The 21,577-nt window shown below is 38.6% G+C and overlaps 1 protein-coding gene across 6 annotated transcripts in view; it reads left to right on the plus strand.

Annotated features, from left to right (window-relative positions):
* The window catches only part of DACH2 (dachshund family transcription factor 2), a 497,031-nt gene that overhangs the window by 411,642 nt on the left and 63,812 nt on the right, over nt 1–21,577 (plus strand). For all 6 annotated transcript variants that reach the window (XM_034781239.1, XM_034781241.1, XM_034781240.1 and 3 more), the window contains 2 exons: nt 7,545–7,680; nt 9,119–9,199. In XM_034781239.1, the coding sequence (XP_034637130.1) occupies nt 7,545–7,680; nt 9,119–9,199 (217 nt within the window). The remainder of the gene's footprint in view (nt 1–7,544; nt 7,681–9,118; nt 9,200–21,577) is intronic.

Raw genomic sequence — 21,577 nt, forward strand, 5'->3', positions numbered from 1 at the left:
CAATGTTTGGACATACTCAGATGTCTATAATCTTATTTAGCCTTGTTTCATTTAAACTACTATTTTATCTCTCATACGCCTTTTCCCAACATCAAGTATGTATTGTTTATTAACATTGGGAACTGCATGTTTCCAACATAAAGGGGAACCCGTGAATGCTTGCGTTGATTCTGAAGGTGGAAATGACATTATAAGTTGCAAACATAATTGCTTTTCCCCCCAGAGTTAGCATGGTAATATTGTTAGGTCAAACACATAGCCTTTAGTTCTGGCTCAGATCCTCTTAGCACTGGCTCAGCCATTAGCATTTGAAGTTACTAGCTAATATAGTTATTACATAACTATAATATAGCGATAACATCATTAGGCCTGGGAGTGTCCTTTCTTCATTCAGTTATAGCACTGGACATGGCAGAATTCAAAGGACCAAGGATATATATGATGATTCACCTGCACAAAAGCCAGTCCATTATTAGTCAGTTTTACACCTTTGCACATTGACAATACTGATAAACAAATTTAATGGCAACTGTGTAATATACGGGTGAAAGCTGCTATTGTTTTCCCTCTGATTACTAATTTAAGAAACACCAAAGTGGGAAGCTCTTGTTTGGCTGTTTACCAATACCATCTGATTAGCTGTGATTTTTTTTGTTTGTTTGTTTGGCTGAGCAGCTGGCAATTAATGAATTGATAGGAAATAGTCACAAGACGGTGGAATTAGCAAGTGAACATCTGGTATTAAAAATTAGTAAACACAGAAGAGGTTTTTTTTTTGTGATTTCTTAAATTCAGTAGGAAAATAAATACTAGTTGACTACTACTGAAATGTTTGGTGCACACAATTAAAAATATGACTGCACTATACATGGAATAAGTATATTGTATGTGAGTTCATTTCAGATAAGAGTTGGAGCAGAAGATAGTTGGATCCAGCTGACTCTTTGGCAGGCATCCAGCCACATCTCAGTCATTCTTTTTCCTTATTTAAAATATGATCCCCAGTTCTTGTATGAATTGCACTTCTCACAACTCTAGCTCTGGAGACCAGGGGAGATACTGAGTCTGCCGATCTCTTTGCCTATTCCCCTCACCCATATCAAGGTCTTCCGAGTTTTGAGCCTGGTATCTACTTACCCAAGGAACACAAGTCCAGAGGTTTCTCCTGAGCTATCATCTCTCTCAGGGATTGGTGTGCAGTCCAGCCGTACATTGATCTGACATGATTTCTGCTTTAGGCTGAGCCAGAATTATTATCTGTGTTGTAAATGTGGAAATGCACGTTATGCTTTACCTCCAGCTATAATGCGTTAGTTTAGGACCATAAAGTTTAGAACAAGTATTAAACATTTTTAATAGAAACTAAAATAATCATAATGCTAAATTAAGGTCCAACTGGAAGAGAAATATGAATCCTGATATTAGCTGATATCAAATGATAATTATATTATTTGGTAACTAAAACAGTAGTGTTTGTATATTTCCTATTTTAATTTTGGGTAAAGGCAATGGTAGGCCTTCGAAGTAGAAAAACTGCCAGATCTGTACAAAAGATGGATAGCTATTGAGCAGGCATCCAAGCTGAATCTCCACCCCATCCCTTCATATCTCTGCATTGCGTATACCACTTTTGAAGAGACATTTGAGGGTGGGAAAGTGGTTGCAGGATTTGTTGCCCCTATTTCAGTCCTGATGCAATTTAGCAGCCACAGAATGAGCTTCTGAGCTGTCCTATATCCTGCATGTGGGTTCTGCAACTTCACCCTCTATGTGGTTTGACACACAAAGCCCATTTACTTGGTGACTGTGGAGGTTTGGGGTGAATTTCTCCTGAACTGTTTTGAGAGTCTGAACGATGGTTAAGCTGGCCTTGAGGAAGGCAAGTATAATACTGTAGAAACTCTAATTGGGACTAGTGCACAAATAAGTAAAAAAGTTATTCTTCAAGGATCTATGAATTACGGTTCTTCCAATAAGTTCAGCAGCTCCAAGTTTATTCTCGGATTAGTGGCAAATACTTATCTGGAACTTAAAACCAACAATAGCCCACCACATTTTTCCCTGCCCCCATTTTCATTAGCAAAGTCTGTTATGTTCCAAGCTGTCTTGCCATTATAGAGCCCTGTAGAGTACAGAAGGAGCACATCAATTAAATATGAAATATCAAGACAAATGTATGAATAAAATATCCAGCATTCAGACAAATGTCCAAAACCTGCTTGTCAGCAATGAAATGCCATTAAATCCTTTAGGAGCTCATTAATAGATTAACATTTGGAAGAGTAATTAAAGCTACATTGGAACTGAAAATAAATAAAAATAAAAAGGCAAATCCAACAGCATAGCTCTTCTAAAATTCTTGACATATAAGATGAGAATCAATACTATAAAATATTAGCGATAAGGAATTAAAGTTAAGGTGATTATGTCAAAAATTGGTAAGCCGTTCATATATACTTCTAATACAATTATTGTGGATGTAACTGTTATGTTAGTGCTTCACATTTCTTGTATGGAATAGCACCTCACAAGGGATGCAAAAGGGATACTGAGGTGAAAGCAAGGATGTCCCTGAAAATTGGAAGAGCTGATGACTTTAGTGCCATTAACCTAAATCATAACTAAAAGTAACTATGTCAAGCTTTGTAGCTACATTTTCTGAGCCAAAGCAAGATGCTGTCCTTTAGTAAGACAGAAATATATCGTCCTTCAAAAGGATTTAATACTGCAAAAGTCTTTTTTGAGAATTTATGGTACAGCTCTGTTAAGAGAAGAGAAATATAAGATATATAAAGTAGGTATTTCAGATAGATAAATAGATGAGATCTTCAGACATGTTTTAATTCTTTCATCAAATTTCCAAATCTGTAAATTATCTCTCTAATTCAGTACATTATAACCTGGTTTATGAATTTTGCAAAATGTGAAAACAAATTGAACTTAGGAAATATGGCATTATTTTAGAAGTAGTATTCTTCTGATACTATAAATATAACGACTGCAGAAGCAGGCTGGACTGCAGCCTGTAGTGGAACTTCAGCTATTTTTAATAGAAAAAAATAAAATATATGAACAGTAACAGGTTTGTAAAATTCATAAATGATATAAAATGAAGTCATAATTGTGTAAAAAAAATTAAGATTTTAGATTTGCAATTTTCCCATTTAAATTCCCTCTTTGATTTGTTACAAATACTGTTAACCCTGTGTTTAGAAAATGGTGAGGACATTATCACTTGTGTTCTCATTTGTAATAAAATAGATTAACTTGCTGTGAAATTTTAACTAGGCTGAGACACAACAGTAGCTGCCTAATGAACCAGAGCACATTGCTGTTAAGTAGCTAAATAGATGCATACTGATTACAGGACTGAAAAATGGATCTGTTTACTTGCAAAGAAGAAACTGTTCATAGTGCTATTCATTATGGTAGGAGAAACTCATACATTTCCAAACAAACACTTAGAAATAGACCATTTTTCAACCAATATCCAGGCTCAGGTGATAATATTCTATCCTCATTTATAGTACATATGATGTAGAGAAAATTCCAGCTCTTCTGTTGTCTACAGGGAAAACTGTATCTTCCCAGTATATGTTAATTCTAGTAGGCAGTAAGATGTTAGATGACATAATCAACAAATTCTTTCATAAAATGATTCACTGTGTAATTAAGCATGACATTATTATTTGACACATTTATTTCTACCTGAACATTGTAAATTCAACATAGTATGAGTTTTAAGGCAGATTATTTTAAGTAGATTGCTTTATAGTGGGATACAATGTAGGCGTTGCAACCTTCATGAAGCCGGGTGGCGGCTCTTTGTCCCACTAACTGGAAGTGGCACTGCCCTTTTAAGGGCTTCCTTACAATGGTAAGAGGGGAAATAGAGAAGGGGGAAAGTTTACAGGGAAGGGCAGGAAGCAGTTGGGGAAAGTCAGGAGAAGGTCACTGCACTGTTCTTCCTCTGGCCAGAAGCAAGGGCGTGGTATTTATATGCCATGCAGCTCTAGGGAAGCCCTCTTTTACCTGCATCAGGCTGACAGCAATCACTCACTCACCCACCCATGAACAAAAGGACCAAGTTCCCTCCTAACCCGCTGGGGGAATTACGCTAGTTGCCCTTTTTGTTGGGGGTTGGGAAGGAGTTTTCCCCTGACTCCCAGATTGGGTGGGTTTTTTTCCACCTTCCCCACAGGATCCATGGGACCATGTGCTGTGGAGTAGGAGGTTAGATTATAATGTTGCAATTTAATATGTAAAATTTGTGGCAAATGTCCAGTGCAGGTACTCATTATGGAAGGGATACAGTTATCGGATGAAATGGATTGCAAAAGAATGTAAAGGAATCCATCCCATACTGAAGCAGTAAAGGGAGTTTCAGGCTCCTACATCTTGTACAGTGGGGATCCAACCCCCCCCCCCTCCTTTTCCTAGTCCCTTTTAAAGGACTTGAGGAAGGGGGGTTGGGGTTCTTATACATGGAACAGTGGGGAACTGACCTGGTCAGGACCTGGTTTGAGTCCTGGAATCATTTGGAAATGATTAAGGAAAGGATGATGGCCAGACAAAGAGAAAATGCAGTTCCAGAGAGGGCTGGAATCCTCTGTTTTTCCAAATCATCAACTTCTGAATTACTCAAATAATTTTCATTTAAGGATGACATATACTGCTGTATATGTGATTTCTGAGTGTTAATGTCCAGTAATTTGGTTTGTTCAGATCTTTTTTGTAGAGCAGTTGGCAAACTCTTTCCTTGGCTGTTCACATGCTTGTTATAGGTACATTACGTATTTTTGTGGCAAATTATCATTTGAACATTCTGAGTTGAAACAACAGTAGAGACCTTTTTAGGTACACAAGACTGTGACTGATGTCAAGTAGGCCTTAAAAGGAAGCAATTAAAGATAAAGTCACAATTTTGTTCACCTGGGTCCCAATTCTAAAGCTGCTACTTGATCAAATTTAATAGAAGGTCCATGCACAGAGAACCAACAAGATCAGGCCTGTATGTGTAAAATTCATTGATTACTAAAGATACCTCTAGGGTGGTGGATGGAAGCCTTCTAATGTGACACAATAGAGGGAATTTCAAGACAGGAAGCCAGGGCATAAAGGCTCCTTAGCAACCACTAATTCCCAAGTCGTTTGCAGGGCATTTCAGAGCATAGAGGGGGAAAGCCTATAGGCCAATAGCTTTGACATTGTACTGATTTGCTGTAAGATTTGGCATGGTTGGATATTACTTGCTGAAAACAGTTGATTTTTTTCAAAACTTAAAGCTATTGAGGTTTGACATCCCTATAATAGATGCATATCTATTAAAACTTAATAAACATCTTTAATTAGCATTCTAAGACTACTGCAATTAAAAATCTCTCTTTAGGTTTATTAGTTATTGTATGTTCATTAAATAACAGATAATTAGTGAAAACATATCCATTGAGAATTAACAGCTATGTAATAGATATGCATCTGTTACATGATTCCGAAGCTCAGTTGTTATTTAATGTATAATAACTATCCTATTAAAAACACATTCAAGGCTACATTTTCACTGTGGTGTGACTGGAATAGACAAACACCACCCATTATTGTTAAGAGGAGATGCTCTTTAATTCCGTGTGCATCGTGCTACAATGTATCCCAAAATATAAAGTTGAGTGTATTTTGGAGATGTGGTTTTAATGGGTAACAGAGTATTTTTAACACACTAACCAGACTGCCATTGGTATTAATGAGTTACAGCAGTAGATAATGAACAGAAATTATTAAGTTAATCATTAGTAAGGAGAGACTTTTCGAATCTACAGATCTGCTTCTAAAGGTATTTATTGATTTGTCATGTTCTCTACCCCAACCTCCGGAGTTATCCTCGGAGCTTCCCCAGATTATACTGTGGAGTGGTGGGGAATTTGTCCTTCTTGCAGAAGAGGCAAAGAATTCAGCTCCCAGAACACAGGGATATCGGGGAGCTGCCAGAGGCCAGGACTGTTCACAAATTCAGGAGCAACCTAATCCTATCCACCTTCCTCATAGCATGGCTCCATTGCAACCATACTGCCAGGGACTCTCCCTTCAATACTACCTTTGAAGTGTTATAGGCAGTCTACCTCATGGAAGGAGCCACAGAGAAAAAGGCCCAGAAGAAGTACAGTCTCGGCCTGTAATATGTGCTTTTTAGTGGATTTTCATTGGTTATAGGATGTGGGAGTAGGTGGGAGGGGATAAATGATGAAAATGTGTGTTACAGCTATAATTGTGAAAGCTCTAGGAAAAAAACAATAGATATGACATTGTTATTACAGGTGGACAAAGTGGGAGAATTTAATTATGGGTAAAATTTTGGAAAATTTTGCCATTTTTTGTTTTACTCCTTTTTCTCTACCCAAAGTATCACATATATTTGAACTGGGAGCCACATTTTAAAAGTTGTGTATGCAAACATGCACATGCATATGTTAGGTTTTGCAAGCACAGTCTTATATTTACTTCTAAAAAAATGTTAATGCAGAGTTAATGTTGCCTAGAGCTGGCAAATCCTCTGATCTATTAAACTTAAACCTCTGAAAAACCAGAATGCGCAGTGTTAAATTAGTCTTACCGTAACTCTTTATTTTCAGGACAATCTCCAGATACAAGTGAATTTTAGAGCCCTTTGAAAATTAAAAGCAGGTCTTTGCGGGGGAGGGAGGTTCTTTTGGGAACCCTTTGGCCAGGTGACAACAAATTTGCATCAGAAAGTCAACCCCAACTTCTGATGTGGCAATTTGATTCCTCCTGTGAGTTTTAGAGCATGTTTTTAGTGTTTTAGAGAAATTTTGTCTTTACACTGAGATGTTGTGCACTTTTGCATGCATGGCTTTGGAAATCTGGCTGATATAGCTTTAATGGGGACGAATGAAAGTTATTCAGGCAGACCAATGATTGTTTTTATGAATTTGCAGTTGTTTAGTATTTGTATTTATATGAATCTGAAATTGCCAATTTAATCTGAATTTGGTATTTGAAATTTGACTCTTCTGTATCATTTATAGATACAGATAAAAATAGTAATGTACTGAGGAGGAATATGCATTTTTGTATTAATATGGATGAAAATGTAACAAAATAAAAAGTACCCCAAGTAACTGAATAGCTTAAAAAAAAAAGCAAGCCGCACAGTAGCTGCTATGTCATGCTGATAAGGGTGTCATACCGATGTGGTTACATGGTTCCCAGATATTATATGTATGCAAGACTGTACGGGGTCTTTGAATGTGAGTTCACAAAGAAGCTGAATTAATTTACCCTCAAAAGGAGATTTGCTGTTTTAGATAAGACTTAAGTACATTAAAGAGACAAGGTGGATGAAGCAATATCTTTTATTGAACTAACTCCTGTTGGTGAGAGAGACAAGCTCTCCAATAAAAGTTATTTCCTCACCCACCTTGTCTCTCTAATATTCTGGAACTAACATGACTACAACAACACTGCATACATAAAGTAAATAAAAACAAACTGCCCTGTTTAACAGCCATTATTTTGTTTTTTGTTTTAAGGAGAGGATTCAAGACAGCCCTTCTCCTGCTCCATCTCTGGAAGATAGTCAGAGGCCTGGGAGTCATGCTTCTTCACATCAGAGCAGTAGTGTATCCAGCTCTCCATCTCAACTAGACAACACACCAGATAGAATTGGTTGGTACTTTATTATTCCCAGCCTCCCCTCACTCAGACGTCTATTCTGTGGATTTGAAAAGTGTGCTGTGAAAAATACTTCACTAAAGGAAAATTGACAGTATTAGTTTTAAAACTGACTCTGTGAAGCAGTCATTTATCATTCAAATAAATTAGAGAGGCATTAGAACACAGGATATAAAGCTGCCTGTTCTTCTCAGACTTGTTCATTACTGCAGAAAACCTGACCAATCAGATGAGTACATATCATGCACACATCAACTCAGTGTCACAGTATATTGCCCCTACTATGATATAACATACATGTCTCTCCCACAGACTGCCTGTTTGACCTTGGGCAAATCACTGAATCCCTGTGCATATCAATTTCCTTATTTGCAAAATAGGATAATATTTCCTCGTTTTACATATTGTCGACAATTAATTCATGCTTGTAAAACTCTCAAGTGCAGGTGATGTCTCTTCATCTGTTTGTACAGCACCCAACACAATGAGACCTTGATCCAGACTGTGGCCTTTTGATGCCATTGTTATATAAATGATTATTAATAATAATACACTTGGAGATCCTCTGTGCTCCAGGAGTGTTAGGTATTATTAACTACGGTATTGTTGCCAAAATAAAAAAAATCTTTGAGGCAGCACCTAAATTTATGCTGAACCAAAATATTGTTCTGTGTCTAATAGTGATGTTTCCCCATATTGTGCTGGTTTTAGAAGGATATATAAATATTTTTTAACTTTTTCTATTTCCAGTTAAACACTGTCTAAAGAATTAACATAAAGTTCTTAGCAATTCTCCTGATCTGGAGTGATTTCAAATTCTATAATCAGTTAATTGTGGAGAAGGTAATGTTTTAATCAAATAAGAACAAAGAAAGTAAGCATCCTGAAATCATAAACTTAACATGTCTCACTGATTTTCCAGGTGGTAAGTAAAGAATTGCTCTCTCAACATCAAAAAGGATTGTCTTTTAGTTGTCATCCATCAATTTGGGTTGCTAATCATCTATCTGTCTGTATTTCTTTCTTAAGCTAGCTGCATTATAGATAATTACTGATTCTTTAAATCCTCTCATCTATTAAACATGTTTTTTCCCCAAAATGATTTCTGTGAAGCACTTTTGTAATTAGTTAATTTGAGCATTTTATAGGAAATTGCACTCATTCCAGTGGTAATTTTTCTTCTGTTCTGGTGTCTTTGTGTAATCAACTTAAGCAAATTTGCTTTTGCTGTTTATGTTAATACTTTGCTGTAAATGTTGAAGATTTGGAATTTAGTAGATGACAAAAAATGGCCCACCACTTAAGAACTCGCTGTATGCAAAATTGCCAGAATATTGGCAGAAAAAAAATGTCATTTAATATTTTCATTCTGTATTTTGGCAATTTTTTTTCACTGGCAGTGTTACAGAGCTGTGCACTCTGATTTTTTTAGCTATGCTGACCAACACCAGAGAAGGAGAACTCATTGATCAAGATACTGGGACCAGTCTAAAAAAACTCCAAAAGGAGAAAGGTAGAATCATTTATTGTTTTTTATACTGCATGTGTAAGGAAATTAATAATGCACTTTAGCTGCATTGCCCACATTCTATATATCCAGTGGCATAACATGTTATATTTATAGAGCTGAACACATAATTTGTAATGACTAAGGTATCCAATGAATTTAGCCGTATTTCTGCTTAGGAAGTATAAACAATAAGATCTGTATTTCTTTGTATTTATTCATTATTGGAGAAATATTTGGCAAATCTTTTAAATTTTATTAATTGATTATGAATAATTCTCTACAAATATTTGGTTAGCTACGTGGTACTGTTTCTGTTCCTTTACTGGGTGAGTGTGGAAGCACCTTCAGTGTTAATACTTGTGCATGTGAATTTAATTTCTGTGAATGCTTTTTAGGCAGTATGTTTGTTATCTGCAAAAAGTCATACCAGTCAACTCAGTTGCTCAAGTTGGGGGCAAAATTGTTGGCAAAAGGTCCCCCTGCTGCTAATGTCAACAAAGCGTTGAGGCTTCTGCAGCTTTCAGTCTTATGCAGGGGCATGTGGGCCGCTTCTGGGAGCAGTGCTGGGTCAGGGCAGGCAGGGAGAAGAGGTTCTTTAGACCCCTGACCTCTTCTCCCCTGGGGGAGAGAATGCATGTTCTTTCCTTTACTGATCTGTGTCTCTAGTTGTCACTGCCCTTTCCTCCTCTTCACCCATTTTCTGATGTTTCTCTATCATTGCAGTTCTTTCTCAAGGAACCCAATGATGGGTCCTATTGAGTTCATTTGAGAACTCATAATGAGTTCATGGAATACCTTGAGTTCATATGCCCCCTGGGCCCTTATGCTTAAGTCCTTCACTGTTGTTTCCCCTAACAGTTTGCATTTGTGTAGGCAGTGTGGAACAAACAAACACCAGGAGCTAAATAGTAGTTACACCAGGGGTTCTCAGCCTTTTTAACTCCAGGGCCCAGCAGGACAGGGAGGACTCAGGGCTCCGGGCCGGGAGGTGGGGTGGGGTAGCAACCCTTGGGCATAGGTGTAGTTTGACTTCTGTTTTGGATGGGCCAGTGGGGCTCAAGCCAGCTCCACACGGCGGGGTCTAGGGAAGGAGCACCACTCCACCCCCTGACTCACCTCAGCAGGAGTTCCCCTACCAACTAAGAACTCCCACCTTTTCATGTTCTCTGTATGTATATATATATCTCCTCACTATATGTTCCATTCTATGCATCTGATGAAGTGGGCTGTAGCCCATGAAAGCTTATGCTCAAATAAATGTGTTAGTCTCTAAGGTGCCACAAGTACTCCTGTTCTTTTTGCAGATACAGACTAACATGGCTGTGACTCTGAAACCTGCCTTTACTTCAGTAATTACGTAGATGAGTATTTTAGTCTGAACCTGGAAGTGTGGTTGATTTTAATTTTGTTGAAGCATGCATGGTTTCCTGCCACATCTTTAGTCATTTTTCAGTGAAACAATGCAATATGCCCTATGAGGCTCCAAGATGCAAATCATATATTTGACTGATAGCAGTTGTCTGTCACTCAAGGCAGAGCACATCCTGTATAGTTTAATGAACTACAAAAAAGTCAACCCAAATCCCATATAAAATTCATTTTAAGAACTTAAACTCAAATCCAGACTTTCTGTAGTCATTTAATATCCCTTGTAACTTTTTGCATGAACAGGGGTATGAACACCAATGTCCTAGCCAACTTCCCATGAAGTTTCAATTTATATAGTAATCTTCATTTCTTGTCCTACATTTTTATGTAGTGTTGCTTTGTTTCACCCACTGAGTGCCACATATATACACATGTATCTTATACAAGTGCTTGAAGGATGTTTAGGATGAAATTGCTGTTTAAAGATTGGTGCAAACACAAATTCCAGATCACTACTGTCTACCCAACCCATCAAAAATCTTGAATCAGGCCCTCCTCAAAATGCCTGAATTTGGCTCAAAAATTATAAGATTTTTTTAAAAGGGGTGATAAAAATAACCTATTTGCCTTTTCATTTTGCAGCCTTTATGGTGCACTTGGATCACATTTTCAAGCTGTCCTCTGAAACCATGAGGTTTAGAAACTTCTTTTTAAAAAAAATTAAAACCCTCCTGTAATCCCATGACTCCAGGAGCTGGGACTTTATGAAAAATACTAAACATCATGAGATTCAGGATAAAATTATGAATGTTGGCAATACTGTATATCCAAATAATTACAAACTTAATTCACATCTAGCATGGTGACTGGCCTCCATGTTTATTTTACAGCTCCTGGTAAAATCTCCATTGAGTGGAGGTTTCTATTTTACTTTAGCTATAGTGATCCAACGGTTGCCCCATGATGATTGGCTTTTGAAAGCCCCTAAACTTTCTAGCCTAGGCCTTTTTCTTGTGCTATGTAAATGTCACAATATTATTCCTCACTTAAAGTATCTCATCCTTAACATGAACTTTATTCCCAAAGGTTAGATTCTTGCACACAGACAGCACATTGCCACATAACATGAAAAATGAACTGCAGAATTTGTGCATCTGCAAATTAGCTGATTTTAGAAGTTACACAGTAATTTGTACCAACATATTTGAGAGCAGCATATCACACCTCTGTAGGAGATCATAGTTTTAGCACATATGGGTGTGGCAGTAATAGAAGAGGGTGATATATGTTGAACTGCTCAGTAAATACTACAGATATCATTTGTATAAACAGTGAGCTTCATTTTTCAAACACTGCCACTGCTTTTAGCGAAGCAAAATATATTTACTAGAGAAAAGATTAGGAAGGAATGTAGTTAAATAAAAGTATCAACATTTATTAAGTATGACAAGTAAGCACTTTATACAACCGTGGCAAACATATGTTTTCACATCTGTTTTGAGTAATATCATCATGATTTAAAAATGATTTATAGCTGTACACGCCATAAAATGGCAGCTTTGCTGTAACTTGGAAATTTTCAGACAATGAAGAAATTATTATTGAAGACATGTATAGAACATGTTTTTTTGTGACATACACCTTTTTATAACTTATACAAATTTGAGCATTCTGACACAATTAGGGGAGTAACAAAATGAAAATTAACTAACTAAAATTCAGCTGCTGGAGTTACTAATGTAAAATCTCAGCACAAGAAACAGTAAGAGTTTATCCTAGTTATCAGTGAATGCTGTAATACACTTTAAAATAAGCAACTTTCAGGCATTTTCTCCTCCCATCGTATAGAATGATGTCAGAAACAGACAAAATATATGCTTTAATCAAAATAATTTTGATTGAGTTAGTCTTTAAGAAAAAAATAGCTTTAAAATACATATTACTCAGTTGTTGTTATGATATGGCAATCTGTATATACAGATCTGTATAATATATGTTACAGATTATCATTTTACGTTAATAAAAATACCACAGAGGTGTCAGGACACCAGATGGCACAGAGGATTAGTGATAGGTTACGGAGATTTTCACCTTCATGCTGGCAATTCACATTTAGTAGGGTCAGTAGCGAGTAATAAAACTGCGGCTGCTGGCATATAGTTCCTGATTCTTCAGGGTATTTAAGCGTGTGCATAACTTTTAGCTTGCTGAAGGAGAAACAGCATAAACTCTCAATTATAGAGGGGCTTTTAATCCTCGAATTGAACAGTTCTGAAGTTCCCTTTGGTGGATGACTGTTGTGGTTATACATACTAGCCAGTATATTACATGTGGCTGAAAACCATATTTAAGGGTTGTTTTGTAGTTTATTTGAAATTATTTGGTGGGCTCTTGCAAAGGAAACTAGTTGAGCTGGGCAAATTTCTCACAAAAATTTTCCACAAATATTTGCAGATATTAAAGTGAACTTTGAGCTCAAATGGAGATGGTATCTTTTGTGTGGGACAGGTCAGTGCTCAACCCAGCAGAGAATAGGCTTCCCAAACTCTTCCCCAGAACCCTATCACTGAGACAATTAAATAAGCTAGACAAGAATATTTGGCCATTACCTTTGCAAGTAGGATCATGCATGAGCCTGCCGTTATTGTTTGTGACTATATGAAGAGAAAAATTAATTTAAACTTACACCCAGGGTAAGTTTATTAAAAGCCAAAGCCTACCTCTGCTGCTAATGAAGTCATTGGGGTACATTTAGGTCAATGATAAGCACTTTTAAAAATCCCACCCAGATAATAAAGCCAACCAATAAATCACGCAGTAGCCTATTTTTTTCTAGCAAAGATTCCTGTGCTTTCCTAGAAAAGTTTTAAAATTTTATTTAGTACCTTAGTCCTGTTCCCTATCTGTGTCAAAACTGCTCCCTTACCCTGAGAGGTTCAAAGCCTCAGCTTTTTCCTGACTGAGTTAAACAGAAACAATACTGTATCTTTTGGTCAGTCACAATTAACCATCACAGCACAAATTTGGAATATCAAGAATCAGATATTCTCGGCGAACTATTCACAACTGAAGTAAAAATCTTGCAAGAAAAAGTTGTTGTATAAATGTGAATAACAGAATCAGGGGATAGTTTGACAAGCTCATGGTTATACTTGGAGCTGAAACAGAGACTACATTTGTTGAAAAAATTATTTGCTCTGAATTAGTTGCCCAGTTCTGGAAACTGTTCTCTAGCACTCTCTAGGCACTTAGGCAAAGCCCTGTGGGATATGTTCTATTTTTTCTACAGAGAGTTTTGTCTCCAGAGCTGTGAATCTGATATCTATTACTTTCCTTTCTTTTTCTTCTTTTTTTTTTTTTTTAAAAAAAAAAAACTCTTCCCATATTATTCAAAGGGAACTGGGGATTTTGCATCTTTTCTGACAGCTGAGGTATCTATAAAAGTTCTACTGAAAGTGACAGAAATATTTACAGTTGACTGGAAGCTTGAGGCAACTGAAAAATTAGCTGTTTTGTTTAACACATTTCATTAGATGACAACAGACTTTTATACAGTTTGAATTAATCATTGCCAAAGGAGGAGTAGGTTATTTAAGTGTGAGGGGAAGAGTAAAAACAGGTGCAGACCACCTGAAACAGCAACTGGCACCATACTATATGGAGGATGTGCTCTCTTGAGACAGAACTTTTCCAACAATTAAACTGAAAGCATCCAGATGGAGTCTACAAGGAATAAGAAAAGAACTAAAGGGCATGAAGCTGAAATACACAGTGTGTGTGAAATACAGAAAGTGCACAGTGTATGTCAACACTTATTCAAAATTTTCATGATGGGTATATCTTAATTCACTCACTGGCTGTGTTGTCAACATACCAGTATTTCACAACATGTTCAAGACATTCTGCGAAACAAGAAATATTTAATTTTTATTTCTTGTGAATGTTCCTCTTGAGAAATATTGAAGACTCCCAAATTAAAAATAAATTCATGTTCCTTTTGATATCTCTCACCATGCACACTACAGACTCTTAGGTCATTTCATAACAGTTGAAAGAAATAATATAGAGTTAAAAGAAAGTCATGGGGTTTCATTTCACCAGATCCTGTGCCATCCAGGTGTTCAGATACCCTTTGACCCCTGTTCAGATTCCAGGTCCATCTTTGGATCAGAGGAGGACTTTTACTTTGGTGGCTGATATTCGCCATTCTGCTTCCAAGCATTCCTCAGATTTGAGTAAGAAACAGCTGATCTCAAGGAAGAGACAAGCTTTAAGAGCTACATCATCTTCACTTGAAAAAAGGAGATGGGAGATTATTAATTTTTCTCTGGATCTATCTGTATCTCTTCCTCCTCCTAAGATTCCTACAGGGTCTCAATGAAGAGCTTTCTCTCCATTTATTTGTCTCCATCTTCCGGGTCCATTGCTGGTTCTGGTGCAGTCCATCATGGATCTGAGGCTGGATCCATTTCCAGAGTAGGATAGAGGAAGAATAAAGAGACCTGTTTCCCCTTATTTCATGCTGCCTTTTGGCCCTCTTCCTGCAGGTATGTTCCCAAATACCAGTTGCTGGGGAGAGAGGCAGTCCTGGCTCGTTGGCCTTATTGGAGGCCACAGTGGAAATTTTTCAGTTGTCCTCCTGATGTTTCATCTGTAAAGGATCTGGCAAGGGAGAAAACCTCAGATCCACTTTTACCAGACAGGGGTGCCACATACTCCGTCTGAGGAAGAAGATGACATCTTTTTTTGAACACGAACGATGATTTGTTACCAAATGAGCTTCTGCCTCTTCCCCTTCTGGGATGCTCTGCAGTTTCATGCCCTGGTGAATTGCATGGCATCCACATTGAACTTCCCTTCAGTACCTGTGGGGGAAACCTCCCATTCGGTGTCCAACATTCTTGGAACTACTTCCAAGAGTAGGATGTCATTACCAATTCTCAGTGGTCGACTGCAGCCCACTAAGATTGCTTGCTCCACCCCTACCTCTTGCCAGCCTATTTTCGAAAGGGCAGACAAATTATAACAGATACCCTTGGAAGGGTTTTCATATTTTCGCATACACCCTAAACCTAATTCATTGGCTGTGGCTGCAGCCAGTAGTAGATTGAGGTCTGGACAAGCACTTTCCACTTCAGCTGAAAGAGAAGGGAAGAGGATTGATTCCCTAGCGAGAAAGGTATTCTCTTCTTCCTGTCATGGTATTAAGGTGGCAAATTACCAAGCAGTTATGGCCCACTATCAATTCCACCAGTGGGAAAACATGGTACTGTTTGTGCAGGATTTGCAGGAAGACAAAAGGAGAATGGCAGATGTGATTATAATGGAAGGCCAAAATGTGGCAAAGCACGCTTTCAAGGCTCCATTTGATGCCTCAGACTTTTCTGCTAGAGCATTGACTTCTGTAGTTATTCTGAGGAGACAGTCCTCTGCTTTTGCTTTGAATACAGTAGAGCCTCAGAGTTACAAACACCTCAGGAATGGAGGTTGTTCATAACTCTGAAATGTTCGTAACTCTGAACAAAACATTATAGTTGTTCTTTCAAAAGTTTACAACTGAACATTGACTTAATACAGCTTTTAAACTTTACTATGAAGAAGAAAAATGCTACTTTCCCTTTATATTTTTAGTAGTTTATATTTAACAGTACTATACTGTATTTGCACTTTTATTTTTGTCTCTGCTGCTGGCTGATTGTGTACTTCTGGTTCCAAATGAGGTGTGTGATTGACTGGTCAGTTTATAACTTTGGTGTTCGTAACTCTGAGGTTCTACTGTACTAGAATTAAAGTGGTGGATCTCTCCTTTGAAGGGGATGGTCTTTGGGCTTGATTTCTTCTAGAAGACCTTCTGCTCTTTTCTTCTCTTATCAGAGTCAGCATTATCTGCCATCTTCCTCAGCTTATTTTTCATCAAATCAAAGAGGTCTACAACAGCACAGCAGGCTACTTCTTTCCAAAGCCAACACAGAGAGAAGTCTTTTAAATCAAGGTTTAAATCTAAGCTCTCTCCCTTTCATCTTGGTTGAACAGCAAGCCTCAGAGTTGATATGAGGATCAAGAATTAAGAACCAGTGAGCAAAGCCCCTTCCCTTCTTCTGTTTTGAGGCTGGTTAGCCCATTTTTATCAGCAAATGAGGCTTCTTACACTGGACAAATGGGTTCTAGGAATTATAGAGAAGGGGTATGTCATTAAGTTCAAGAAACTATGGCTCTTTAATTTCCCCCTAACCTGGCCTTTTCAGGGAACCTTCTATGAAGCTATTCTACATTCAGAAGTGCAAAAGTTGCTTCTGATAGGGGCTGACAAGAAGGTATCTGGGCACCTGAGAAAGCTTTAGATACTTTCTGGTGTAGAAAAAGGAGGGGGCAGTTCCTCTAATTTTAGATTTAAGAAACTTGAACATTTGAAAGTTTGTTTCATGTTCACTATGGCCTCCATAATCCCTTTGCTTTCAGCTAGGGAATGGTTTGTGACTTCCGATTTAAAGGATGGATATTTTCATATCTCTATTTGACACAGTCATCAAAAGTATTTTCATTCTGTGGTGATGCGATGCCATTTCCATTACAAGGTGCTTCCATTTGGCCTGTCCAAAACATAAAGAGTTTTTATGAAGTGCCTTTCTGGGGTAGTGACTCATATTTTGATGACTGGCTGTTTAAGGCCGTTGCTCACATGGATCTGTTAAACCACATTGCTTTTACAACTTTTTTTAGACCCGGGATTACTTACGAATGTGAGAAAGTAAACCTTTGTTTGAACTCAGAGAATTTTATTCATAGGCTCCATATGGGACTTGGTAGCAAGGAAAGCCTTACCAGATGACAGATTTTTTTTAAATTGTTCAGTATGTTTTAAACATTCAAATACATCAAACTCAGAATGTAATTTTCTTTCTGGATCTCATGGGTGTCATGACAGCTGCTATTTATGTGACTGTTTGCAGGTCTCAGAATGAGGCCAATGCAGCATTAGATGTCTCATGTCTACAGACCAAATATGGACAATTTACAGATGTTAGTCAGCATGCCTTGAAATATTTTGGATTCATTGACATGGTAGTTAATTAGACCATATGTTCTCAGAGATGTCCAGTTCAGTCCCCCTTCACCATCAGTGAGGAGTAACTTCCGATGTGTCAATGGAAACACATCTGAGTCATCTTACAGTTTGAGGTCACTGGACTTCTCAGGAGAGAGGCTTGTACATCAGTGTGTTGGAGTTAAGTGCTATTAGTCTGGCCCTCAGATCATTGCTCCTTCCCTCAAGTACTAATGGACAATACATCTGCTATGCATTATGTCAACACACGGCTAGTGGGGGGGAGAGGGGGGATGACAGTGCTCACTGCGCTCAGCTCTGTACAGTGGCAATCAGATTATGGGACTGGTGTATTCTCCAGGACATTTATCCAATGGTCCTGAATTTATCAGGAGAAAACAATGTGGTTATAGATCATCTCAACAGGGACAACTGTCAGATGCACGAATGGTCCTGAAGGATCAGTTGAATCAGGGCATCTTTTCCAGTTGGGGTCAGCCAGCTGTGGACCTATTTGCTACGACATGTTGCTGTTTCCACTCAAGAGTGGAAAGGGACAGTCAATCCATCTTGAGTGCTTTCATTCTGCACTGGGGAAGAGGCCTTCTCTATGCTTTCCTCCCTTTCCAATAATCCAGAAGTTGGTAAGGAAGATGTGTCAGAACAGGGCAAGGATAATTCTGATTGCACCAGGGTGGCTGTGTCAGCAGCGGTTGACAATTCTGTTTCAACTGTCCATCTGCATCTTCCATGTATTCTTCTGTCTCAAGACCTTCTACCTCAGTAACAGGATACTTCATCTGGGTCCTGATGGCTTGGGCAATCAGACTTTGACTCTGTCTACTCTTAGGTGTGGTCTACACTGAGGGGGAAATCAATCTAAGTTATGCAACTTCAGCTATGTGAATAACGTAGCTGAAGTCGACGTACTTAAATCTACTTACCGTGGTGTCTTCACTACGGTGAGTTGACTGCTGCCACTCCCCCATCGACTTTGCCTGTGCCTCTTGCTGAGCTGGAGTACAGGAGAGCACTCGGGATTGATTTATCGCATTTAGACTCGACACAATAAATCGATCCCTGCTGCATCGATTGCTGCCCACCGATCTGACCAGTAGTGAAGACATACCTTTTGACAGACTCTGTCGACTCCATCTGAGAAGGAACACTCACATTCCTTGTCAGTGCAAACTGTAGTGCTTAATTCTAGAAAGCTCTCTACCAGAAAGTGTTATTTGAAATGGTCCAGATTCAGGGCTTGGATACAGGGAAAATCTGATTCTCCTGTCTCAGCTTCCATATCTTGTGGTTTGGAACATTTAACACACTTAACAGAGGCGTTATCTAACTCACATTTGAAAGTTCATTCGGCAGCTATATCAATTTACCATATTTTGGTTGATTGTAGATTGCTGTATGTGCATAATACAGTTAAGAAGGGGCTGTCTAATGTGTATCCTCCTTTAAGAAATCCTGTACTCCCTTGGGATCTTAATTTGGCCTTACCTACACTCATGAAGCCACCTTTTGAACCCTTGGCAGAGAGTTCTCTGTATATTTCTCTCTTAAGGCATTCATTATTGCCATAACATCAGCCAGATGGGTGAATGAATTAAATGTATTGATGGCTGATCCACCATTTATATCTTTTTGTAAAGATAAGGTGGTTCTTAGATCTGATCGCAGGTTTTCCCAAAAGTGGTTTCTGAATTTCACTTCAATCAGACAATTAATATGCTGGTATTTTTTTTTCCAAAGACACATTCTAATGAGGGGAAATTGGTTTTATATTCTGTGGTGCAAGAAGAGCTCTCACATATTACTTAAATAGATCTAAAAGTTTTCAGATATTCATCTAGATTATTTATGTTTTATGCTTAGAATCACCCTGGGTTATATGGTGTCTTCCCAGACTGTTTCTAGATAGATTAAAAATGGTATTGTTCAATATTACACATTAGCAGAAATTCCTGTATTTACAATGGTACAGCCTTGTTCCACCAAAGCTTTGTCAGTGTCTTTTGCTTGCTTTAAGCAAATCCTGGTTACTGAAATTTGCAGAGCTGCAACCTGGAGTTCTACATACATTTTTACTAAACATGCTTTAGATTTGGCTTCAAGGGCTGATGCTAGATTTAGCAGAGAATTTTCTTATTGTCTCCATTACTGTATCTTCAAAATCTTGTAGAGTTTTGTACCTTCGAAGAAAGTGTGTGTGTGTGTGTGTGGGCATGCACATGCTGCTCAGGCATGCATTCTCAGAAGGTTTATTTTCTGATATGATGTATTCATCAATATGAGTTGAGTTGATCTGATCTGGATTAGACCATCCCTTTTTGAAAGTTTGGCTTCCCCTAATAGCACATTTTATTGGAAAAACTGCTGATGTTAGGAAGGACAATGAGGGCTGAGGTCAAACATCATTCTTCATTGGAAAACTTTTTTAGAAGCTAGCAATTTCTGCTTCTAAGGAAGGTGTATGATATCAGCAAAGAAATTTTTGGTATTTCATTGCATCTGATTTGAGGTCAAGGTAAAAGAACAATATTAAGTAAACAATAATAATAATAATGATAAAGTAATTTTTCCCAAATGTCTGCAGTACCTGGGATAATCTCAAAGAAATCTATGGCAGTTGCACTTATTTAACCCTATGTTACATTTGCAATGGTTATGTTCTGAGTTAGATTAACTATGAAGTCTTTCATGATACTCATAGATAGGTGCGAATGTCCCAATTAAACTTCACTCAAATCTTGATTAACATACTATAATTGACAGTATATTTTTATTTTAAAAGTGCAGATTCTGACAACACATTCATATCATATAGAAATGGTGACTAGATGACTCACGGTTTTGTTAATGGGATCTGGAACTTTGAGGTATCTGTTCTGAACCCAGAAAAAGGCTGGAGGAATGAAAATCTTTCCTGTCTGATGTGTTTAGTAACTAATATATAATGAGTCTTGGTGGCCTGTCCATTTCCAGTCACAGAGGAGAGACCACGTGTTGAATAAACATGATGACTGACCAAACTGACCAGTCCAAGAGAGTGGTCCCTTTAGGTAAGGTTTAGGTAAGGCAGAGCAACGTGGAGAAACTTGCGCTGATGCTGTCCATGTTGTAACTTTTACGTGGTCAATTAGAGAACTCCAGTTTCTAGGGCTGCAAATCCTTCACAAGCACTAAATTAATTATAATGAAATATAGTAAAGTGTGTTCATTTTTCAAAGAATAGTTATAGTAATTGGATTGTAGCGTTTACAGACTGATTCTTGACCCCCTGCTTTGTCCCCTTTGCATCACGTCTGTGGCACAAAAGGTCAGAAATTCACCTTAAAATGCTGCTGAGGATTCCTATTGCTTAGGGAAGTGGTTCCTAAACTGGGGTTCACAAGAAAAAAAATCATTAATGGCGGCCGGAGGACCCCGGCATTGGAGGCAGCAGGTGGGACCTGGTTGCAGGGCAGACAACCCGAGCCTCAGAGAGAGCAGGGCCGGGCAGTTGGGGCTGGCAGCCCGAACCCTGCCCCCCATCAGTGGGGGAGCCGGCAGCCCGAACCCCAGGGAGAGCGGGACCGGGCAGTTGGGGCCAGCAGCCCAAGCCCCAGCAGTCAGCGGGACCTGCAGCACAAATGCAGTGGAGCTCAGTTGACCGGGGCTGTCAATGGGATCCAGCAGCAGGAGCCCCAGGGAGTATGGATCTGGCAGTCCAGACCCTGGCGCAGGGCCAGTAGCCTGAGCCCTGTGAGGGGCAGGGTGGCAGCTGAGACCCCCAGCCTGCAGGTGGCAGCTCGGACTCCTTTCCTTGTCAGACAGGGGAAGTTGGTATGGAGGGCAGAGTGAGCAGGAGCAGTGCTGTACGTGGGGAGTGGTCCAAGCTAATTTGTCCCTCGCAGGACACCCTCCTAGGGAGAAACCTCGTGGCGGAAGAAAAGCTGTTTGGGAGCCACACCAGCCGGAAG

This window comes from Trachemys scripta, chromosome 9 (assembly GCF_013100865.1).
Source record: "Trachemys scripta elegans isolate TJP31775 chromosome 9, CAS_Tse_1.0, whole genome shotgun sequence".
NCBI classification, from domain to species: Eukaryota; Metazoa; Chordata; order Testudines; family Emydidae; genus Trachemys; species Trachemys scripta.